The sequence below is a fragment of the Catharus ustulatus genome, chromosome 5 (genome assembly GCF_009819885.2).
Source record: "Catharus ustulatus isolate bCatUst1 chromosome 5, bCatUst1.pri.v2, whole genome shotgun sequence".
NCBI classification, from domain to species: Eukaryota; Metazoa; Chordata; class Aves; order Passeriformes; family Turdidae; genus Catharus; species Catharus ustulatus.
The window spans coordinates 1,130,760-1,151,268 of NC_046225.1; the positions used below are offsets into that span (position 1 = coordinate 1,130,760).

The 20,509-nt window shown below is 49.1% G+C and overlaps 1 protein-coding gene across 7 annotated transcripts in view; it reads right to left on the reverse strand.

Moving 5' to 3' along the window:
• The window catches only part of RUFY3 (RUN and FYVE domain containing 3), a 29,963-nt gene extending 9,485 nt beyond the window's left edge, over positions 1-20,478 (reverse strand). For 2 of the 7 annotated variants that reach the window (XM_042779262.1, XM_033059688.1), the window contains exons 1-11: positions 20,190-20,478; positions 8,342-8,455; positions 7,775-7,828; positions 4,289-4,462; positions 3,657-3,774; positions 2,160-2,261; positions 1,939-2,062; positions 1,675-1,736; positions 1,524-1,589; positions 1,352-1,421; positions 363-455 (exon numbers count right to left, since the gene is read on the reverse strand). In XM_042779262.1, coding sequence (XP_042635196.1) covers positions 363-455; positions 1,352-1,421; positions 1,524-1,589; positions 1,675-1,736; positions 1,939-2,062; positions 2,160-2,261; positions 3,657-3,774; positions 4,289-4,462; positions 7,775-7,828; positions 8,342-8,455; positions 20,190-20,478 — 1,266 coding nt within the window. Of the gene's footprint in view, positions 1-362; positions 456-1,351; positions 1,422-1,523; positions 1,590-1,674; positions 1,737-1,938; positions 2,063-2,159; positions 2,262-3,656; positions 3,775-4,288; positions 4,463-7,774; positions 7,829-8,341; positions 8,456-14,761; positions 15,502-20,189 lie in introns of those variants that run through there. The other 5 variants (XM_033059689.1, XM_033059691.2, XM_033059694.2 and 2 more) reach the window with 5 other exon arrangements.
• Between the last annotated feature and the right edge of the window lie 31 nt (positions 20,479-20,509).

The following is a 20,509-nucleotide window of genomic DNA, read 5'->3' on the forward strand; positions in this document are numbered from 1 at the left end:
TGCCAGTCCTCACTTGGCCTCGTTATTGGCTTTTCCCCAACACTTGGAACTCTGCAACAATTCAGGACCAAGCAGCACAACTCCCATTTCCTGGTTTTCCTGCCCCCTCCCTCCTGTCCCTGACACCTTGCCCAGTGAGCTGTAAGCTGTGGGAGCTCCCAGCTCTGTGCACGCTCCCTGCTCCATCCCTACGGCCAGGCAGGATTCCCTGTGGCCAGGGCCCATCTGTTCCCTCTGCACAGGGCCCACCTGCTGCTCCTCCAATCCACTGTGGGGCTGGTGTGAGACACAAGGAAATAAATTCTGTTCCAAACCAGGCACTGAGGCTCAGCAATCATCCCCCCCCACACACACACACCAACCTTCCGACTGGACTCCAGGATGTAGGAGCTCTCCTCCTTAACCCGCTCCATCTCTTCCTGCAGTGTAATGATCCTGTTGTTGGCAACTGCGAGCTGGGGACAAAACACAGCACTAATGCACCAAAAACATACTTGGCTGGTTTCTTCTCCCTTGACCCCACCAGATGAGGAAGATCTGGCTGGAAACAGAGGACAAGCAGCACACAGCACCCTTAGGGAATGGACACCTGGCTCAGAGGAATTCCCAGGGCTGGCTGCACTGCACACCAACAGATTGATGGTAAGTGTGTGGTCAAAGGTAAGAGCAACTTCAGAAACTCCTTCTGCCTTTGCAACTCCCAACTCACGTGAGGCTCAGGCACAGGAGCAGCTCAGAGACATTCCAAGGGATCAGCCCTGCTCTCCTGTGCCAAACCCAAACACAACTCCTGGCTGCAAGTGCAGTCCTTGGCAGAGCCCAGGCCTGACACACACAGGGCTGTGACGTGTGACTCAGCTCATCACCCTCAGCACCTTCATCACCAAACCCCCCCAACACTGCAGCCACCTCCAATTCATCTCCTGGTACCACTCCACTGTGCAGGTGATCCACCAAAAGCTGCTCGTTCCATCAGGTAAGATGTCCTGCCCCCCATCTGCCAGGGAACTGACCCCACAGCATTTTATGACATTTATGCCACTGGTAATGAGCTGCAGACCCCTGGTAAAACACAGACTGCACCTATGCCTCATGTACCTGCTGCTTCTCCTGTTCAGGATGGACATCTCACTTAAAATGACATTTTTTCCTTTACTTCTTGCAAATTTACATAAACATGCAGTCGATATTCCAGCTTGTGACAGCCAGTGAAATTCCTTGGCAGCTATTCCATTCCATGACTGAACACCCCTCATTCTGTACACCAGACATCTGAAAGGAACCCCTCCCTCCCTGGTCAATCCCTAACTGCCAAAGGCCAAAGCATCCCGTGGTTTTCCATGACACTTACCTCCTCAGTCAGCTTTGTGTTGGATTTCTCCAAGGCATCCACCTTGGCCTGCAGGTTGTTTACTGTAGCACTGTTGGAGAGAAAAAACCCTACAGTAATTCCTTCACTTTTTAAAATCCTGCTTTGTCTTTTGCTCTACAAGCTAATAAAGAGCCAGGAGAACATGTTTCACCTTAGATGTCTATTGAGTTCTTCTACATAGTTCTTCTGGTCCAAAATAGCAGTTATCTGACCATCTCTGGAAAAAAGAAATAGGGCAGCCTTGGAACACCTGAAAACACATTCCCAAGAGGGGAGCAGCAAGACAACTGTGTAGCACCTACCCTTCGCTGCCCTTCGTGCTGTTCCCATCTTTCAAATACATGGAGAAATCGATAACTCCCACCTGGAGAAGAAAAAATTGCATCCTGCATTTAACACTTGGTTTCTAAGACCAACCCACTGCTGCCAGGTGTGGAAGTTTGGAGTTAGAACATCAGCACCTGCTGTACTTGAGCAAGGCTTCATTACATCAGTAAGCCATGCAAAATTAATGAATTTTCCAGTTCAAACGAGCAGAACAAACCCATTAACTGAGCACCCAGTACCTGGGAGTCCAGGTCCTCTCCCTTCATGCAGAAGTTGGCATCAATGACATTCAGGCCCACGAGGAGGCCAGCAATGATGGCACCTTCCTCCTCCATCATCAGTGCGTTGGGCTCATAAAATTCACTGTGGGATGCAGAGCAAGAAGGGTAACATGGGAAAGATGATTAAAATCTCAAAGATAGCAGAAGGGAACCTAACTGAGAACGAGCCCAGCACTCACCTGAGAAGATCCTTTCTGTTAATCAGGGCTTTCATGTACTCTGACAGTTTCTTCTGCATCAGAGCCAGGCGAAGCCAAGCCCTTCCTCTGCCCACAGGTGTCCTGCAAAGGCCAAAAACACTTCCAGACCCTGCAAGGCACAGTCACCAGCAGCTCCAATAACCCCACCCTACCTCAAGGTTCTGCACTTCCAAGACAGAGCTGGCACTGGTGCAGACAAATACCAGGTATGTAAGCACAAACACATGATGTTTTTGTTGCCATACTAATTTCCCTGGCTTTATCCCTGCTGGATGCTGCCAGACAGATCAGCTGCTTCAGCTCATCACCTTCTGAGTCACAGGCAGTTCTGCCTAAGTCCCAGTGACATGCCCAAACCAGCACTCCAGGGGTGGGTGAGCTGGATGGGAACCTGGCCAGACAGCAGAGAAACCCCAGCTCAGTTCTGTTCTCAGGTGCTCTGCTCCTGAAGGCCCTCACAGGATGCCTGGGCTCTAGAGCCAGTCCTGCCTCTCTTCTTTCCCAGCCACAGGGAGCACAGAGCTCCAGCCTGCTGGCCTGGATGTCTGACCTCACCTGGCACAGCAGCAGCAGCCCAAGGAAGCCATGGCCACTACTGCCCACTCCTGACTCACTAACAGCACTTCCAAAGGGTCACTGTGCATGCAAGGTTTAGAAACACACTCTGAAACTGTTCTTCACATCCATTCATTTCCTATTACAATGCTCCACAACGGGAAGAGGTACCAGGAGCCCTGGCACAGCACTGCTCCTGTCAGCTGCTGCAGGAGTCCTGCACACATCTCCAGGGAAAGCACTTGTACACAGGTACATAACTAAACACTAACCCAAAAGCAATTCACTGAATTTATCCATCTATTCTTTCAGCCAAGATGACTCCATCCTTAATCCTGAAGCTCATAAAAAAGCTTCCTTGCCCATTTTTTCTATTCCAAGCTAAAAGCTTCTTCCAGTTTCTTTTACCATTAAATAGGCAAGCCTGGATGTGATGTCTGAAATTCCTACCAAACTCTGACAAGAAACATATGCTTCCTGTGGCTTTTGCCTCCCCTCTCTAACACAAACTACCACCTTCTCCAGCTTGGTGCCTCAGCTGTTCTCTCACAAACACCTTACCTGGAGTTATTTACAAGAATTACCTACATCAGCCTCAGAACTATTTAAACTGCTATAACCTTCCTGTTAATTCCCTTCCTTCTGAGTCTGACTTAATAAATGCTCAATAAAGGCTCCCATGCCTGAGGCACAAGCAGTAAATGCCCTGCTGCCCTTAAGCTGCCTTGCTCCTAACAGAGCAAGAATAAATCCTGTGCTCTGCTGCTGCAGATCCTTGATGAAGAGTAAGAGAAATGATCCATTGTTATCTGCAGAAGGTGAGAGATGTATTCCTGAAGGTTCTGTTTGCCCTTTCTTCTCCAGGATCTTCTCACAATAAAGCCCATAATATGCACTGGTGCAACAAAGGAGTGTACTTACTTCAACCCTGGGAGATCCTTAACACTTGCTGTAATCTCTGCAGCCTCAGGAACAAGTTTTTCTACTAACTCCAGAGGTCCCCAAAATGACTTATTTTGCCCAAGAAAAGTCTTTTTGGCTAAAAAACAAAAAGAAAGAAAGAATGAGTCCAGTAGACCTGTGCTGATACATCACATTCTCAAACAAGTGCACCAAGCAGCCAAACCCTGCCAGAATGGTTCCTCTGGGGCTGCTGCTGGGCAGGCACTGGGTGTGCTGCAATCTCAGCATGGTTTGGGTGGGAAGGGCCTAAAGACCACCCATTTCCCACCTCCAGCTACCTCCACACCAGGGCAGCACCTCAAGGACAGTCTGTACTTGGCCACTTAAGCTGTGACTCAGGATTTCACACCCAAACAGGCTCTGCTTTAAAAGCAGCTTCAAGCCATGAGCTGCACACAGCCCAAATCCTCTGTTTAGACAGAGCTACTGATAAAGGAGCTCCAGGGTCACAGCTCCTCTTCCAGCAAGGGGATGCATTCCTAAAGCACAGGGAAGTGCATAAAGGAGTCACAAGCTTGCCAAAAGCCAGTTTGATCACTGAGGTAAAGCTCTGCTCGTGCCCCACCCTGCAGCTCCCCAGCCCGAGGTACCTTTGAGGCCGTGCTTGAGGCAGTGCTCCATGACCACGAAGAACTGCTGCAGAGGGGCGTAGTCTGAGTCCAGCGTGCGGCCCAGGTTCAGGGCAGACTCGATCAGCCCCTTGATGCTCAGCTTGGCCATGTTCATCAGGTTCATGCGCTCGTTAGCCATCAGGTAATTGGGGTCTGCAACAAAGGAAGGGACATGCTGGTCAGCAACAAGAGCTGCTTTTATTGCACCAAACACCCCACCTTGCTCTTGCTTTTCCCTCAGCTTGGAAGGCATTTTTGGGGCAGTGACTTTCGCAGGAGGCACTCTGCAGGCCTTTTGTGGAGAAAAAAAATCAACATCAGCTACCAGTTTAGGACCAAAGCCACAACAGCATGGGGAGAGACAATCTATCCTACTGAGGGTGCCTGAATACTTCAAATAACTACAGGAGCTCCCTATTTTGAAGAAAGGCATTTGGAGCCTGGTGTTCACCCTGTGCTTTGCACCCTGACAACATTTCTCTGACCATCAGGGCCATCCCTTTTTCCAACCCACATCCCCAGCTACAAACAGTAAGACTCCTCCACCTGTGGTTTGTTCTTCCATCTAAAGATCTCCTTGGACCCCTCACACTTAATCCAGACACATGTGCTTCTATCCCAGCTTGCACCTCTCTTCCTCAAGGCTGTTTTAAGCTTAGATGTAACATGGAGCCAACTCTCACTTCCCTCTCTTGGTTTTAACACTGACACTGGTTTTCACCAGTGCAGAGCTGATCTTCAGGGCTCCTGACAGGTCACACTAAACCCCCAAACTCCCAGGATTATATCCTTCCACATTATAAACACCCAGGCCTTTAGACCTGCTGCTCACCCCCAAGTTTTGAGCTCCAGTTCACGGGTGCAGGCAGTCTCATCCCTGTAATGCCCATTTATCCAGGGCTGCTGCCAACAGCCAGGGACTCCTGAACCAAGCTGCTGCCTCCACGAGTGAATTAACTACTCCTGGCAGCAGAGACCTGACCTGAGAACACCTCAGACTACAGATCTAAGCAAGAGGCACCTGTCAGCACCCAGCAGCCAGAACGAGAGCCCAGAGCACAGCTAATACACCCACAGCTGAGTGTGTCACTGTGGGCTGGGAAAAATCCAGCACAGGGAGAGGGAAGAGCCAGGGCATCGCCAGCATCCAAACCTGATACCACAGCTCGTTTGTCCAGCCCCTCCAAAAGCAGCTCAGGACAGAGCTTCTCTCATTTCCCTTCAGACTGAAGCAGCACCAGAAGTCTCCTTCTCTAAATTGATTTCCATAGTCTAGAGCACTTCCAAGTGCTCATTTAGGAGTGCAATGCTCAGAGCAGCACTGGACTGCAGACTCAACTTGGTGAGGTGTTTTTATTGCCCTTCAGGACTACTGCTGCCTGCAGGTGATGGGTCTGGCTGATCTGGAGCTACCCTGAGCACCTGACTGCTCTGGATTTCCAATCCCTTCCATAATGACCTGCAGTGTAGCTAAGTCAGCATCACCAGGATGCAGATTCAGGAAAAGGTCAGGCACAGCATTGCCAACACACAGAGATCTCCTCCTCATCCTCTCTCATCACATTTCCTCACTGGCCAAGGCTGCTGATCTGATGGGTAGCAAGGCACCCACAGTGACTCTACAAATCCCTAAACATAGAATTAAAAGAACTGTACAAGAGAGCACCAAAGAAAATGCTCCTTTGGCCGTGGTTATTTGCTAATTTCAACAGGAAAATATTTTCACCATATCACACTAATCCAAGGTTTCTGCTTGCTTAGTCTGCTGTGAGCAACTGTGCTCTGCCTGTGCAGTTTACCCAAGATTCTCATCCTGCAAACCAGTTAGCTTATACAGTGTAAAACTGGATAAAATCTCTAGGTTTATTCCAAAATGTAAATGCTAAGTAATTGATACTCTTGCTCTATATACTGCACCATGCATGCCTTTAAAGGAGGCAGGGTAGGCAGGCAAGGCTGACTTTGACACAGCAAAACTGTCAGGCTTTAAACTGGGACAAGTCTGACTCTGGTGTGGACCTGGCATGCTCTGTATGAGCTCCAACTTCCTTCTGCCTCCAACTGCAAAACTCCTGCCTGGGCTTCCCTACACAGCCCAATCATAAACCTTAAAAAGTAAATCCCCAGCCTTTGAACTCTGCCTTTCCACTGGGTTTGGGTTTCAAATGAAGGAATCAAACTCTCAGGACATTTTGCTATTTAAATATTGTACCTTCTACAGAACAGCTGCTTCCATGAAGATGTTTCCTAAAGCATTTGTGAACCCTATAATTTATTTCAAAGGTACAATCAGTACCCAGGAACCTGAATGTCAAGGAAGAGCCAATGCAATACAGGCTCTCAAAGAGTTAAACTATGACTGGTCCTGGTACTTTTCATTTGATGACAATAAATTTTATCACTCCTCATACTCTAAAACAAGGAAAATGAAGCTAAAACTTGGACCACAGGCAGGGAATGATGAGCCACTGCAGAAGTGAACAAACCCACTGAAAGCAATGCCAATTCATTAGCATTTCATCAAGGTTCTCCATCTCACATCAAGAACACCAAATTAAAGTAACCTGACATCTATCACGGCTGCTTCCCTGTGGCAGTGGCAGAGAAACACCTCTCACCTGACAAAATAAATGCAAAACAACTTAGACAATATTTAATGGAAAAGAGAAGTCTCAACCCCCTCTTCTTCCTTAAATCCTGCCCTGGCAAATGCCCTGCTCTGGGAGGCAGCAAGGCTGTGGTGCCAGCAGAGGAGGACACTGCCTGTGGCTGAGGAGAGCCAGCACAGCAGCTAAAGGTGGAAGGTGAGCAGCAAGGAGCAGTGTGCTCAGTGCATGAGAACATCTTGTGCTGCAAACACCTGAATCCCAAGCAGGATTTAATCATTTCATCACCAAAGTACCAGTTTGCTTGACCGTTTGCTGCCTTGGGGATTCAACTATCTCATATTTGCACAGTTTCTTAAAAATCAAGAAATAAGCCCTATAAATAAGTTTCTCATTTAGTACTTCACAAGTTCTAAAAAAAATTTGCAATGCAAGTTTTAGAATAATTTTTGCCAAGCCTTGGCAAATACTGGCAGAAAGTCTGAAGAATCTAGACAAAGACTGCAGAAAATCTGGAGCTTCACAGTGATTTCTGAAATATTTTTTAAAATTCAGCTTCCATATGTTGCTGCAACCTTTTAAGCTGTGCTTCTGCCAGGCTCAGGAAACTACTGCCTCTGAAAGCATTTCAGAGAAGGTAAATAGCCCTTGTTGATTCACTTCTTGTACCTCTACTTCACGTTAGAACAGTAAAAAAAGCCAGCAAACATTTAAGCAACACCAAGAAAATGCAAGAAAGCCACAGCTACTGGCACTGGGAAGGAAAGCTAACTGCATTTTGCACTCAGGCTCAAAATAATAGAGCAGAAGCCAACAATTAGCACAAACAAGAGCTGTGAGATGTGGGTGTGGAACGCACCTTCGGAATCATCGCGCAATCGCTCCACCACATCTGTCAAATCCTCCCAAGAGTCTTTGCAAACAGCAAAAGGAAAGGAAAAGAAAGAAAAACGTCATGCAAGCCGTGATCTAAAGGAAAGATTCAAAATCAAGGTGTAAGAAAAGCATAACTGAAAGGGAGATTTGCATCATACAAGACTTAGTTCATAGTGGCAAGACATCTGCAAGTCAAAAAGGTTCATTAGTCTGCACAAAGCAATAGAGCAAAGCATTTTTCCCCCCAGTCACACCAGGGCAGGCTCCAGTAAAGCTGCAGAAGCTTTGTTTCTGCATTAACACAAGCAACAATTTTGTAAAGCACATCCTAAAAAGAAAAGCAACAAAAGCATTACTTTATTTCTAAGATAAAAGCACTAAACTCGATATATTTATGCAACGTCAGCTTTTGCTTCGGTTTGCTCACATCCAGCCTCCAAAAGAGCTGCTGGCAGGGAAACAGCCACACAAGACACGTGGGAAGCGGGGACAACATGCACTGAGGGCGCTGCACAGGCTCAGCAGAGTTTGGGCTCTGTCAGACCCTCACCCCAAGTGACAGATCCCGCAGAGCTGAGCCCTGTCCGGGTCACAGGCTGCTGCCGATCCCCCAAGGACTCCGTCAGGGCAGCACCGCTCTCCTCGGCGGGACGAGGGACGTGTCCTGGGACAAGCACAACTGGTTCAGCACACCCACCTAGTGCCTGCTCCAAACCCAGCGAGCCGAGCCAGACCCACACCCAGAGCCCGGGCACCTTCCCCTCCCTACTCACTGACCTGCCATGGGCACAGCTCCTGTCCCCTTCCCAGCCAGAGCCATGCCCAGAGCCCGGGCACCTTCCCTTCCCTACTCACTGACCCTCCATGGGCACAGCTCCTGTCCCCTTCCCAGCCAGACCCACACCCGGAGCCCGGGCACCTTCCCTTCCCTTCCCTACTCACTGACCCTCCATGGGCACAGCTCCTGTCCCCTTCCCAGCCAGACCCACACCGGAGCCTGGGCACCTTCCCTTCCCTACTCACTGACCCTCCATGGGCACAGTTCCTGTCCCCTTCCGAGCCAGACCCACACCCAGAGCCCAGGCATTTTCCCTTCCCTACTCACTGACCCGCCATGGGCACAGCTCCTGTCCCCTTCCCAGACAGACCCACACCGAAGCCCGGGCACCTTCCTTTCCCTACTCACTGACCCGCCATGGGCACAGCTCCTGTCCCCTTCCGAGCCAGAGCCATGCCCAGAGCCCGGGCACCTTCCCTTCCCTACTCACTGACCCTCCATGGGCACAGCTCCTGTCCCCTTCCCAGCCAGACCCACACCCGGAGCCCGGGCACCTTCCCTTCCCTTCCCTACTCACTGACCCTCCATGGGCACAGCTCCTGTCCCCTTCCGAGCCAGAGCCATGCCCAGAGCCCGGGCACCTTCCCTTCCCTACTCACTGACCCGCCATGGGCACAGCTCCTGTCCCCTTCCCAGCCAGACCCACACCCAGAGCCCAGACACCTTCCCTTCCCTACTCACTGACCTGCCATGGGCACAGCTCCTGTCCCCTTCCGAGCCAGCTGTGCCCCAGTGCTGAGCAAAGTCCAGCGGGGCCGGGCCCTGTCCCTCCCTCCCACTCCATCTCAGTGCTCATGGAGCTGTCCCGGACACCTCCCCGGACCCTGGGATTCACATCCAGGTGCTGGATCCCGGAATCCCCCCTGCACACAGTAAGGGAAGCCTCAGCACCACTGCCAGGTCTTTTAGTTAGTACTGAGGGGTTGGATTTTTGTCTTAATCCAAAGCATACACAGGGAAGAACACACAGCCAAATCCAGATTTACCAGTGCCTGGGTAACAGGGACAGAGAGAACTGACAGCTTCATTTCAACTTCCTCATTTATTTTTAACCCTTTGCAAGTAACCCATGTAAAGTTCCCTGAGAAATATCCACAAGAGTCACAAATACATTCTTCTATCCCTACAAGCCATAATCTGATTGTCCTACTACAGGAACTGCATTAATTTAAACTGGTGCTATGGCATTTGCATAGATTTAGAGGCAAAAGCACACACTTAATTAGCACTTTCTTTCCTATTTTCATCATGCTCCATGTATCCAGCTGCACTTTGCATAGAGTTCATTTCTTCTTTCACCTTGTACATCCTCCCACTTGTCTGGAAATTCCACCAAGCAACACTGGTGGGGGGAAACATGTTCCCACAGAAGAGTCATGAAGACCTGAAACTCTACAGTTTCGAAATTATTTAACTCTGTATGTACCAAGTTTAGAAAACAGGATGTCCAAGGCTTTTAAATCTCCATAACACGATTAACTCATTCCAATCAGATGCCCAGGAAGATTAGCATTATGGAACTATATATCCCATTGGAATGAACACTCTGGTCAGTTCTGCAGGAAGGGACTGGAGAACTTCTCTAACATACTAATCACAAAAATCCCATCTGTTTATCTGGACAACAGAGGGGTCTGCAGAGCAGGGATACTTTCCCAAGCCAAAGAAAGCTCTGACAAGTAAACCCTGAGAGAATGGAACAGCATCAAAATCATTTCACACTGCTGCTCAACACTTACTCTGCTTTTAAAGGCTGAAATTAGACTAAAATAGAGTTGGGAGTTGAAGCCTTTCTGGAGCAATGAGCATCACCTCACACACAGCATCTGGGATGGGGCAGCTCCTCTGGGCACCCTGTGCCAGGGGCTCTCCACCCCCACAGGGAAGAGCTTGTTCCATTGGGAAGAAAAGGTCACGCTTTTAAGTAGGTCAGAATTTTTTACATTATTTTTAAGTACAGGAATTTCAAATAAACTCATAAGGAGAAGCTGAGCCATCAGTAAAATAACCTAAAAAAACCCAAGGCGTCAGTTTTGGGAAGTGAAAACTGAGCTTGATATAGCAAGTCCTGAGTGCTGGTGCTAGGTCAGCCCTGCTGCTGGGGCTGCTGGGAAAGGCTTGGCCCAAATCTGGAAATGTTCCTGTATTATCAAAGGGGAACCTTTGATGGCATTACTACACTTAAATTGCATTCTGATATTGCTTATCTTAGGAATGCATTTAATAGCAAATAAAGAGGCCAAGGAAGAAAATTAGGTAGATGCTGTTCACGTACAGGAGGTACATAACTAATTCTTTCAGGTTAGGTTTGCCAATGTGATGGATCACAGATTGTTGACAAAGGGGTTTCAGCATCATGTTCAAACATCCTGCAAGCCCAAAGTCAGCAAAGCTACCAGGCAGTCTGCAGCCTGGAATGCCAGGAACCATCTACTCAGGACAAAGTAGCTTGAAAAAAAAGCTATTTTAAAACCCACTGCATAAAAATTCCATTGCTATATACATATACACAGAGAGCCCTGCATACAGAAGAAAAGAGCAGTCAAAGACCTGCAACAAACCAGAAGGAAATAAAAGGAAATAAAGTAGTACAGAGAGCTTGCAAATTGCCAGCCCACTCTCCATCACACCCATGGGACAAATAAACAGAGTGTGTATCACATGAAGTCACAGTTTAATCCCGCCCTAAGTCTCACTCCCATCTCCACATGATTGCCATCAAATAATTACCCAATTTCTCTGTGTTGCAACTGTGTGCAGCTATTTGGAATGTCTCTGCACAACCAGCCTATTTTCAGAGGGAAACACATGACTAACTGCTATGGGAAATGCCTCATCCTGTTTTAGTCCTTGATAGTTTACACCAAGACAATAAAAACCCAAACCCTTGGGGTTTTTTCCCCATCTTTCACTTCCCAGTTTGGTTGACACCTAAGTGGTTTCTGCGCAGCACTTTTGACTCACCACCTCTGAGGGATACAGACCTGCCCCAGTTCCCCAGCTCTGACTTGATTTAGACTGACACAGCTCAAAAGCGCAAAGACAACAGCTCTTAGGTGTAATTTCTGAATTGAAATCTGGATTACATGACCTAACTGCTATACCCAAGATTTATGACACTCTGTAATTCATTTAACTTGCATTTACTGACTTCACATTGCTTCTATTCCATCTGCCCTCCAGCTCCTTCAAACTTCAATCTATTTAGGGGCTTCTATCACCAGATGTGTTTTAAGAGGACTTTTCCAACTACAGAGTCATCTCCTGCAGGCTTTTGTCCACACCTGAAAGGTCCCTGCCACTCCCAGTACAATTCAGATTTGTTTTGCAATGGGAAAGACCCAAAGCACTGAAAAATTCCATCTCTCCCACAACTTGACTGTTCCTGTTCCACACTACCAGAGCAACCCTAAACCCAAGCTAACAGTTTGCAAAACAAAAGCATAACCAGTAAGGTTATGCTGCTTCCCTAAACCATTTGAGGTATGCAAAGAAGCACAGAAAAACCACTTGAACAGAAAACTGAGAGAAAAAGTAAAATCTGACAGATGATTCAATAACCAGTGTAACAGATGAATGGGCAGGAGGTTTTAAGAACATTTGCTTTTCCTGAAGAGCTCTACAACTCCTTGTCAGGGTATTCTATACCAGCACATGCCAGAAACTAAAACTTCTAAATTACTGGTCAAAAAAGAAGAAAAAAATCTGACTTTAGTTTCTGCCCTAGAGAAAAGATAATTTCATCCTTGCATGTCATAAATTCTAATTCCAATTGCTCCTCTTAGTGCAAATAGAGGGGGATTAATAAAAAGAGGAATACTGTAATTCTTGAAAGTTCTCTCAAGTTAGCACATGTATTCCTTCTGGGCACTATTACAAGCTGATCCCATGAGGACAAAAATTTCCACAGCTCTATTGTGAAGCTCCTCATGATTATTCAAGATAGAAATTAAACATCCAGTAAAACTGCCTACATAAAGGCCATTTTGTGTAACTTCTCCAAGTTGAGACCAGTGTTCAATGCCATCCATACACATACTCTGCTCAACATCCAACAGAAATCCAAAAACACAAAACCAGAGGTTTTTACCTCCATCCCTAGAGCTGCCTCACAGACCATCACATGCATTGCAAGTAAACAAGGCTAACAACCACCAATGTCACATTGAATTCTGAGGGGCCTGAAGAGCACAGTTAGGTTCTGACAGCCTCACTAAGAATCACTGCCTGTTTAAAAAAAATGAGTTATTTTTCTAATCCAAGTGGATTTACAGCAAACAGCAGAATCTGCTTATTTTCATGTGCACACAGAATTGTTTCAAACAACTGAAAAAGCGTATTAATTGTTTTTATTGTTAAATTGAGCAGCCATGCTACAGGTTATATGGAATATACACAGTTTCAAGCACCTCAGTGTCTGCTGCTTGCTTTTCATGTGAAGAAAAGTTGTGCTTTTAGCTACTCTCAAGCTCCAGCCCTGTGCAGGACTGGAATTGCTGTGACTGGCTCTGAAGGCAGGACAGCTGCTTGAGGGCTGGGGGCACAGGGGGAAGACAGGCCAGGGACAAAACTCTCCAGAAGCAGCAAGAGCTGAAGGACAGCAGAGGGAAGGCTTCAAATCTTTACTCCAACGAGCTGTTGGATTCAGCACTTACTGCAGTATGTATTCCATATGTCTTGATTTCTAAGGAAAAAACTGCCCCTCTTTGTCACGCCTTTGGCAGAACTCTACAGCTGGTTTTTCCTTCTTCATAATGCCTACCTTTGCCCATCTGTTTTTGTTTTGTTTATGGGGACACTCCCAGGGACATGAGCCCATGCTGCTGTCCCCCTGTGCACACCCTGCAGACACAGCAGCAGTGCTGATGCAGGAGCACCAGACCCAACTCCGGGATACAGCTGTGTCAGCTTTCCTATTGTCACCACTCCTCCTGACCTTCCCTGCTCCAAACACCACTGGGATCCAAACACAGCCCCAAACAACCCACCAGCAACCTCCACTACACATGCACAAAGATCTCCAGGAAGGTTGTTATGGTACTGTTCTCCTGCATTTATTATTGACATATGAATTAAATCACATGGTAAAGAAATGAGCAGATGCTGTTTTCTGACCCCCTTCTGGTATTCACTGGAGAAGGATTGCAATTACACCTTGAAAAACACTGGAGTAGGACCAAGGAAGGTCTTGGTGTCACACACAAGAACATGGCAGCTGGAAGAGAACTGAATTCCTGCTCACCCTGTACTCACCTCCCTGAACCCCTGGGATATGCTTCAGAGAGAATATTAAATTTCTCCCTTTGAAACCTCTGTCTGGTATCCCACTGCGTGACTAAGTACTTGGCAAGCCAAATCCAAACCCAAGGGCTACTGCCACTGAAAGCAGCTGTCAAATGGAAATTAAATTATCCCATGGAAATTTATTTTAAAGCTTAAATCCCCACCACAATTTCACTTGCCTCATTCAGCAAGACAATGAGAGCCACTGCTGACTTAAGCAGGCTCATCAGACAGGTCAAGCGAGACTGCTCGGTGGAGTGGCATTTCAGGAGTTACTGGAAAAGGGTCAGGCATGAGAAACTGGGGCCTCCTTGCTCCAAAACCAAAAGGTGCATCCAGCAAGGGCACTCAGAACCCCAGCACCTGCAGAAACTCATCACCTCTCCTTCTTTCCCTGCTTGTTTATTGGCAGAGCACTGCGCAGACATCCCCTGATGCTTTCAGCACTCTAATAGCAGGACCAGGAATGCTCTGAAAGTGCTGATCAACTCAGACCATAAATCCTTTTTCCAGGGGAAAGCAGGATGTGCCCCATCTCCACGTCCCAGGCTCCCAAGCCATCCCAAACAGCACACGCTCATCGAGCTAGGGCACTGTGATGGCATCGCCACCTGACCGTGGGCTGGGGCTTTCCAAAAACTGCCCACGACCCTGCACACGCTGGCAGCCCACCAGCAGAGCTAAGGGCAGCACCGTGGTTAGATGTTCTCCCCGAGCACACATCCTTCCCGAGACACACAGCCCCGGCGCAGCTCCAGGCCAATTCTCGCCAGCCCGCCCCAAGGGCCGCGTTTCCCGGCGGACACGGCGGGACGAGGCCGGCCCGCTCGGGGCTCGGCCGCACCGTACCTTCGTGGGTCGGCTCGGGGTCGGGAGTCAGCGAGATGTCATCCAGCTCGCGCAAGCACAGCCACTCTCCGTCCATGGACACGCGGAATTTGCAAAGATAGATGGTCTCCATGGCAGCCTGAGTGATCTTGTCTGTGGTGGGGGTTGGCATGTCGCTTTGAGGCGTCAGAGCAGACATGATGACTCAGCTGGTACAACAACAACGGGGGCAAAATAAGGACTAAAACCAAACGCTTTCTGAGGAAGAAAAGCAGAAATACCTTGCGATTAAAGCACAGATTGCTCAGGATCACAGAGGCTGCTCTGGCCTTTTCATAGATCAAGCAAGGTAAAAACGCTGCTCCTTGCCGCTGAGCTCTGCCTCCCTCCTTTGCACCGACTGCCGCCGTCTCCAGCTGTGCCAGAGGCTGCTGATCCTCAGCATCCACTGAAAACCTGCCTTCCGCACCACAGGCAGCAGCGAAAAACGAGTAAAAAATTATTTTTAAAAGAAAAAAAAAAAGCAAAAGAGGCCGCAGAATCAAAAGGAACGTCTTCAGGTGGTGATCGCAGCGAAAGCACAAAGGCGGAGCGGCGTCCCGGAGCGCCGAGATGCGAGCGCGGCTCCGTCGGCCGGCGCAGCCCGGGCAGCGAGCGCGCCGGGATTGGCTGTGCGCAGGGAGCAGGGTGGCGACCAAAATGGCTGACTAATGAACGGGGCTGGGGAGCCAGGCCCATGTGATCGCCGCGATTCCCAGGATGCTGCCGAGCCGCTGCCCATGCGGGGCCGGCAGTCAGGCGCTCCCGGCCGGGGAGCGGGCACGGCCCCGCCGCGCCCCCCGCGCATCGCATCGGCCCGCAATACAAAGGAGCGGCGCCAGCCGCACAAAGCCGCATTTGTATTCCGCTCACATCCCCCTGCATGCCGCTACAGGAATTCAATCGGCACCTTTGTTTCCACAGGACGCGTGCGAGCCGCAATTAGGGATTTATTCGCTGTGCCACCTTCGCGGGGGGGCACCTTGCAGCTAAAATTTCCCGTGTACAAAAAATGTTAGTGCGGATTTATTGTCTCGAGGTAACAGAAAGGAAAAAATGATCTGGCTCTGAGCAGTCCAGTGAACGAGGACGAAGCTCTTTCAGCAGGGCATGTGCACATGGAAGGACAATAAAGGAGAACGCCACAAACACCGTGAGCCAATCTCATACTTTGAAAAGCCTCCCCTGAAAATGGTGCTGACACAGAAATACTGTCTCTCTGCAGGAAGGCAAACAGGCTTTCAAGCTCTCCACAGTAATATAATAATAGTGCTTTGTAATAGCAGCACTGCATTCCCTGTCCCCAGCCCACAGCAGGTCCTGGTGCTGGGGGACAAGAGGTCCCAAGCCACCAGTTTGTCATTGCCAAGGTCACTATAGTGTCACCACCCATTTCAACAAGGCACCAATAAACGACCTTATCCCACCTCGCTGCTGTGTGGCTCTGATATATTTGAGGAGAGCAGACGTGTAACATCCATCTGAACATCTGAAATGGACAGCCAGCCTTGGGGCAGGCTGTCCCCAGAACAATATATTGGTAAGAACACCTGCCCAATGTACAGGACCTTGATTACTCACCCTGCTTTTTGTTCCCCCAAGAAATACTCAAAAGATGTTCATCTGTTTCTTAGGGATGTGAAATGCCAAACAGACTGCTGGATACAGAATATGCCAATACATACAGCTTTAGAAAAAAACAGCACCCATCATGCAAAAGCCTCATAAAACTGGCAAAAAAGAGTAAGAGTTGCTATTTCTGGCTGCCTAGAGGAAGCAGTTGCTTTCAGTGAAAACTTCCTGCTTAGTGCAGCACATTTTGACTCAGCAACTCTTTCCCCATTAGGCCAACCCAAGCGAGCACCAGGCAGCCTGTTCTGACAGCGACGCAGAGGGCAATTATTCCACAGAAAACAAGAATTACTATTGTTTCTTCTCCCCAAGAGAACAGAGTTTACAAATCGTGCTGACAGCATCTTAACTCCTATATTTATAACACCCTTCCAGCAATCACAGCCTCTAGCTGCAGCACCCACATCACACCATCCCAAATTTTAACCCCAGTGAAAGTGGCCATGTACCAACTGCTCCAGAACAGCTGGCCCTGGCTAACCCTTGGACAGGGTCTAAACAAACGGCACACGGTCAGAACAAACCCTTTAGAATCAACAAAGCACCATAAGCTATTGCTCAAGCTATTATCCAACAGATCTCATTAACAGCAGCTGAATTTCTTTGTTTTCAAAGCAATTAGAAACACCAACAGCACAGGGCGTAACCCTGCAGCTCCCATTTCACAACACCGGTGTTCAGCTGAACACAGGCAAGTGCCCTGCACATCAGCATCACAGGGAAGGTCTGCTAAAATATCAGGAACCCTTCAACTTCCATTGGTTTGCTTTTAACATGCACTAATAACAGAAGCCAGTAATTCCCTTCCAGCTGAGTCCTATTTTCAGGCTCCTTTATGCAATGAGCCTGCTGCAAATACTCCACTGAGATATTTAAAGTACTTGGAAAATGTTCTTTAACTTTGACTTATTTCCAGAACCGAAAAAATAACAAAAAAACCCCAAACAGGAACTGTTTAACTTACTGACTTGTGCCTTTCAATCACCACCTGAAAACCACACGACAAACTTTCCCCTATCCCCATCCTGTGCCCCAAAGTGGTAAAAGCAACAAAGCACCTCATGAAGGAACAAATGAAAGGCATCAAATGTGTTTTCATGAAACCTTTCATACAACTACCAGGCAACTCAAGGGCACCTGATAAGGCTCCATCAGGGCTCCAGGGCAGTGATGGACACAGGAAATCCCAAATCACGGATAAATGCAGAGGAGGGTGTGCAGGATGAACCACTTTCTCCATCTCAAACCAGTCAGGCAGCCTTGACTGGTCCTACAAACCCTCCTGTGAGCTACACTTTGGCACGAGCCCTTGGAGGCTTTGGCTGGATTGCAAAACATAGCAGGGTTCTGCCAAAACATTTTTAAGATTAAAGAATCACACACTGACTGCACTGGAATTTTAAGACCAACCACCTGAATGCCAAGCACTCTGTCAGCCACCAGTATTTGGGAGCTCAGCTGCTCTGCTAAGTACTTTGAGGTTCCAAGCTGAATTCATTAGAATCCTCTACACAAAGAAACCCAAACAAATTTCCAAACCACCCCTAGGACCCCAGGGAGCATCTCTGGGTGCACTTTTATTTTCAGAGCCTGTGAGCAGCCTGTGTTTCCACCATTAGGAGAAAGTTTTCACCCTCACTGTGTCGAGACTGCAAAGCAAAAGGGACCAAGCCATCTCTGACAAGGAATGTAATCTAAAAAGATAAAATTAGCAACACAGCATCTACATGGCAAACTCTGCTTCTGACTCCTCTGCCAGCACAGATATGCACGTTACCTCAAACACCAGCTACTCCCACCCCTGCAAGCTCAAACAGGAATGGGAAAAAGGAAGTTGAACAACCCAAAAATCAGTAATAATTTCTTAATTAAGAAGTGACAAACAAGTTTTTCTTTACCTACTGTGAAGCACCAAGACATTAAGGATTGAAGTAGCTCTCATAAATGAGGAAAGGGAAGGACAAGACTATTTCAAGTATCATGGTATTGGGTAGGCTTTCAGTGAGAGCAAGGAAAGGTTTGGTTAAGGTGTTTTTATCAGGACAGCCTAACCAAGTTGCCTTTATTGTGTTGTAAGGCTTTTCTGCAGGTCAGCATGTTGAAGTACATCATCTTATTCCTTCTGTCTGGAAGCACCTGTAACAAGTAAGCAGGTGCTGCTGCCATGAAGAGCTTTTGCATCTCCTTCCCTAAGCAGCTCTGGCCTCCACCTAATGTTTGGAATCAGGTGAGGACACAACAGAATGGTTCGAGGACTGAACTGTATTGTAACAGGAGAAGAAGACTTGAAATGCTGACTTTTTGGTGTAGTGGCCACTGTCTCCCTGTAACACCCAAGACTTGGGAGCACAACTGCTCCTGCTGCTCTGTGGGAATGAATGAAAGATGCTCTTAGAAATGTGAGAACTGGAAGAAACACAAGAAAAAAGAGACGGTGGGGAAAAGTGATTTACTGACAGTTTGCCCCAGAAGAAACAGAGCCCAAGACCCCGTGCAAATAGATGCTGATTCCTGTTCCCTCCAGACACTGCTCAGTCCCTGAGCGAGCTGTGACACTCGATACTGCCCAGGCAGCTCCACCTCCACGGCTCACAAAAACAAGGCAACTTTTATGAGCATCTTGTAAAGGTCTTTCACAAAGCTTACATGAACAACCACTGCAGAATAAAGCTGACACGGGATAAAGCACTGCTCAACCACTGAGCTTCTCCACTAAGTCCTTGTGCACAAATGTGCTCATCTCAGTGCTCCAGCTTGCCCACATCCAGAGAAGAGCTTCTCACTGAGTTTGAACAGCTAGGATTAAATATTTTTCTGCAAGTCTTCTTTTCTATCAGAAGTAGATCAACGCCTTGTGTGCAGATCACAGGGTTTGCTATGGGTAAAGATCTCCTGATTAGGGAAAGATTACCAGTGAAACAGAAGGTTTTGACAGGGGCCTCTCATTTCAAACAGCAACTTAACAGAGAGGGACTTTGGACATAAGTTGGCAGTCACAGACAGTCCTTCATAGGGCTCAGAGCAAAGTCAGGGCATTTCACCTCCTCTTGGCATTACAGACATGGACTTCTTACCTCACTGGTTCTAGCTCTGCTGAGTAATGCCTTCAAGTACATCAGCTTCCAAAGGAGAAAAATCAGACACCCGCTCCAGACAAACCAGCTCCTGAGTGAGTGCATGCTCACCTGGGACAGGAGGTGACAAAGCAAAGACCCAAAGCTCAGTCACACACACTCTGGCATCAGCCCAGAGGATGAAGCTGCTGGTTATTTTTAGGGTGGATGGCAAAGACATCTCTTCTACGCACTCATGCGTGTACTTCTGACTTGATTTTAAAACACACCCAAGTACTTCAGAGTACTCCAGCTTCCCCAAACACACCACAAGAACATCATACAGAACCTTACAAAGGAGAACGCTATTTGCCACCCAACACGCCCCGCACAGCGAGGCACTCCAGCCTCTCCAGGTCTCCAGCGTGCAGTGCCCTGGCCTCGGATGTGCTCTCGGCACCGACACAGGAGGAAGCCCGAGCGGGGGTTCCCCACCCCGCGCCCAGCACAGCCGGCAGGATCCCCAAGGGCGGCACCGGCTGCCCTCAGGGCTCTGTGTGGGGCTGGTTCTGCAGAGCTGCTGGGCCAGCCCGGCTCACACCCGCGCCCTGCCCGCCGCCGGAGCTCCCTCGTCCCCCCGCAGCCCCGCGGCGCTCGGGGCAGGGAACCCCGGCCCGCCCCGCCTCCAGGGAGGCTCCCGGCCCCGAGAGCCCCGCCGTACTCACGGGCTCCGTCCGGCCCCGGGTAGCTCAGCACCAGCACGGGCAGCGCGGCCCCGCCGCGGGGCGCCGGGGGTCTCCACAGCCCGGGCGGCGCGGCCGCGGCGCCGCCTCCATGGCCGGGGTAGAGGAGGAAGAACGGCGGCGAGGCAGGGCGCGCCTCCTCCTCCTCCGGTTCTGCCGCCGCCTCCCCGGGCTCGGGCCGCCGCTCCATGCCGGGGGGCAGCTCCGCTCCGGCCCCGTCCCGGGAACTTTCCGCCGGCGGCGGCAGCGCTGCCCGCTCCGCCTCCGCCATCGCCGCCCCAGCCCCGCCCCGCCCCGGCCGG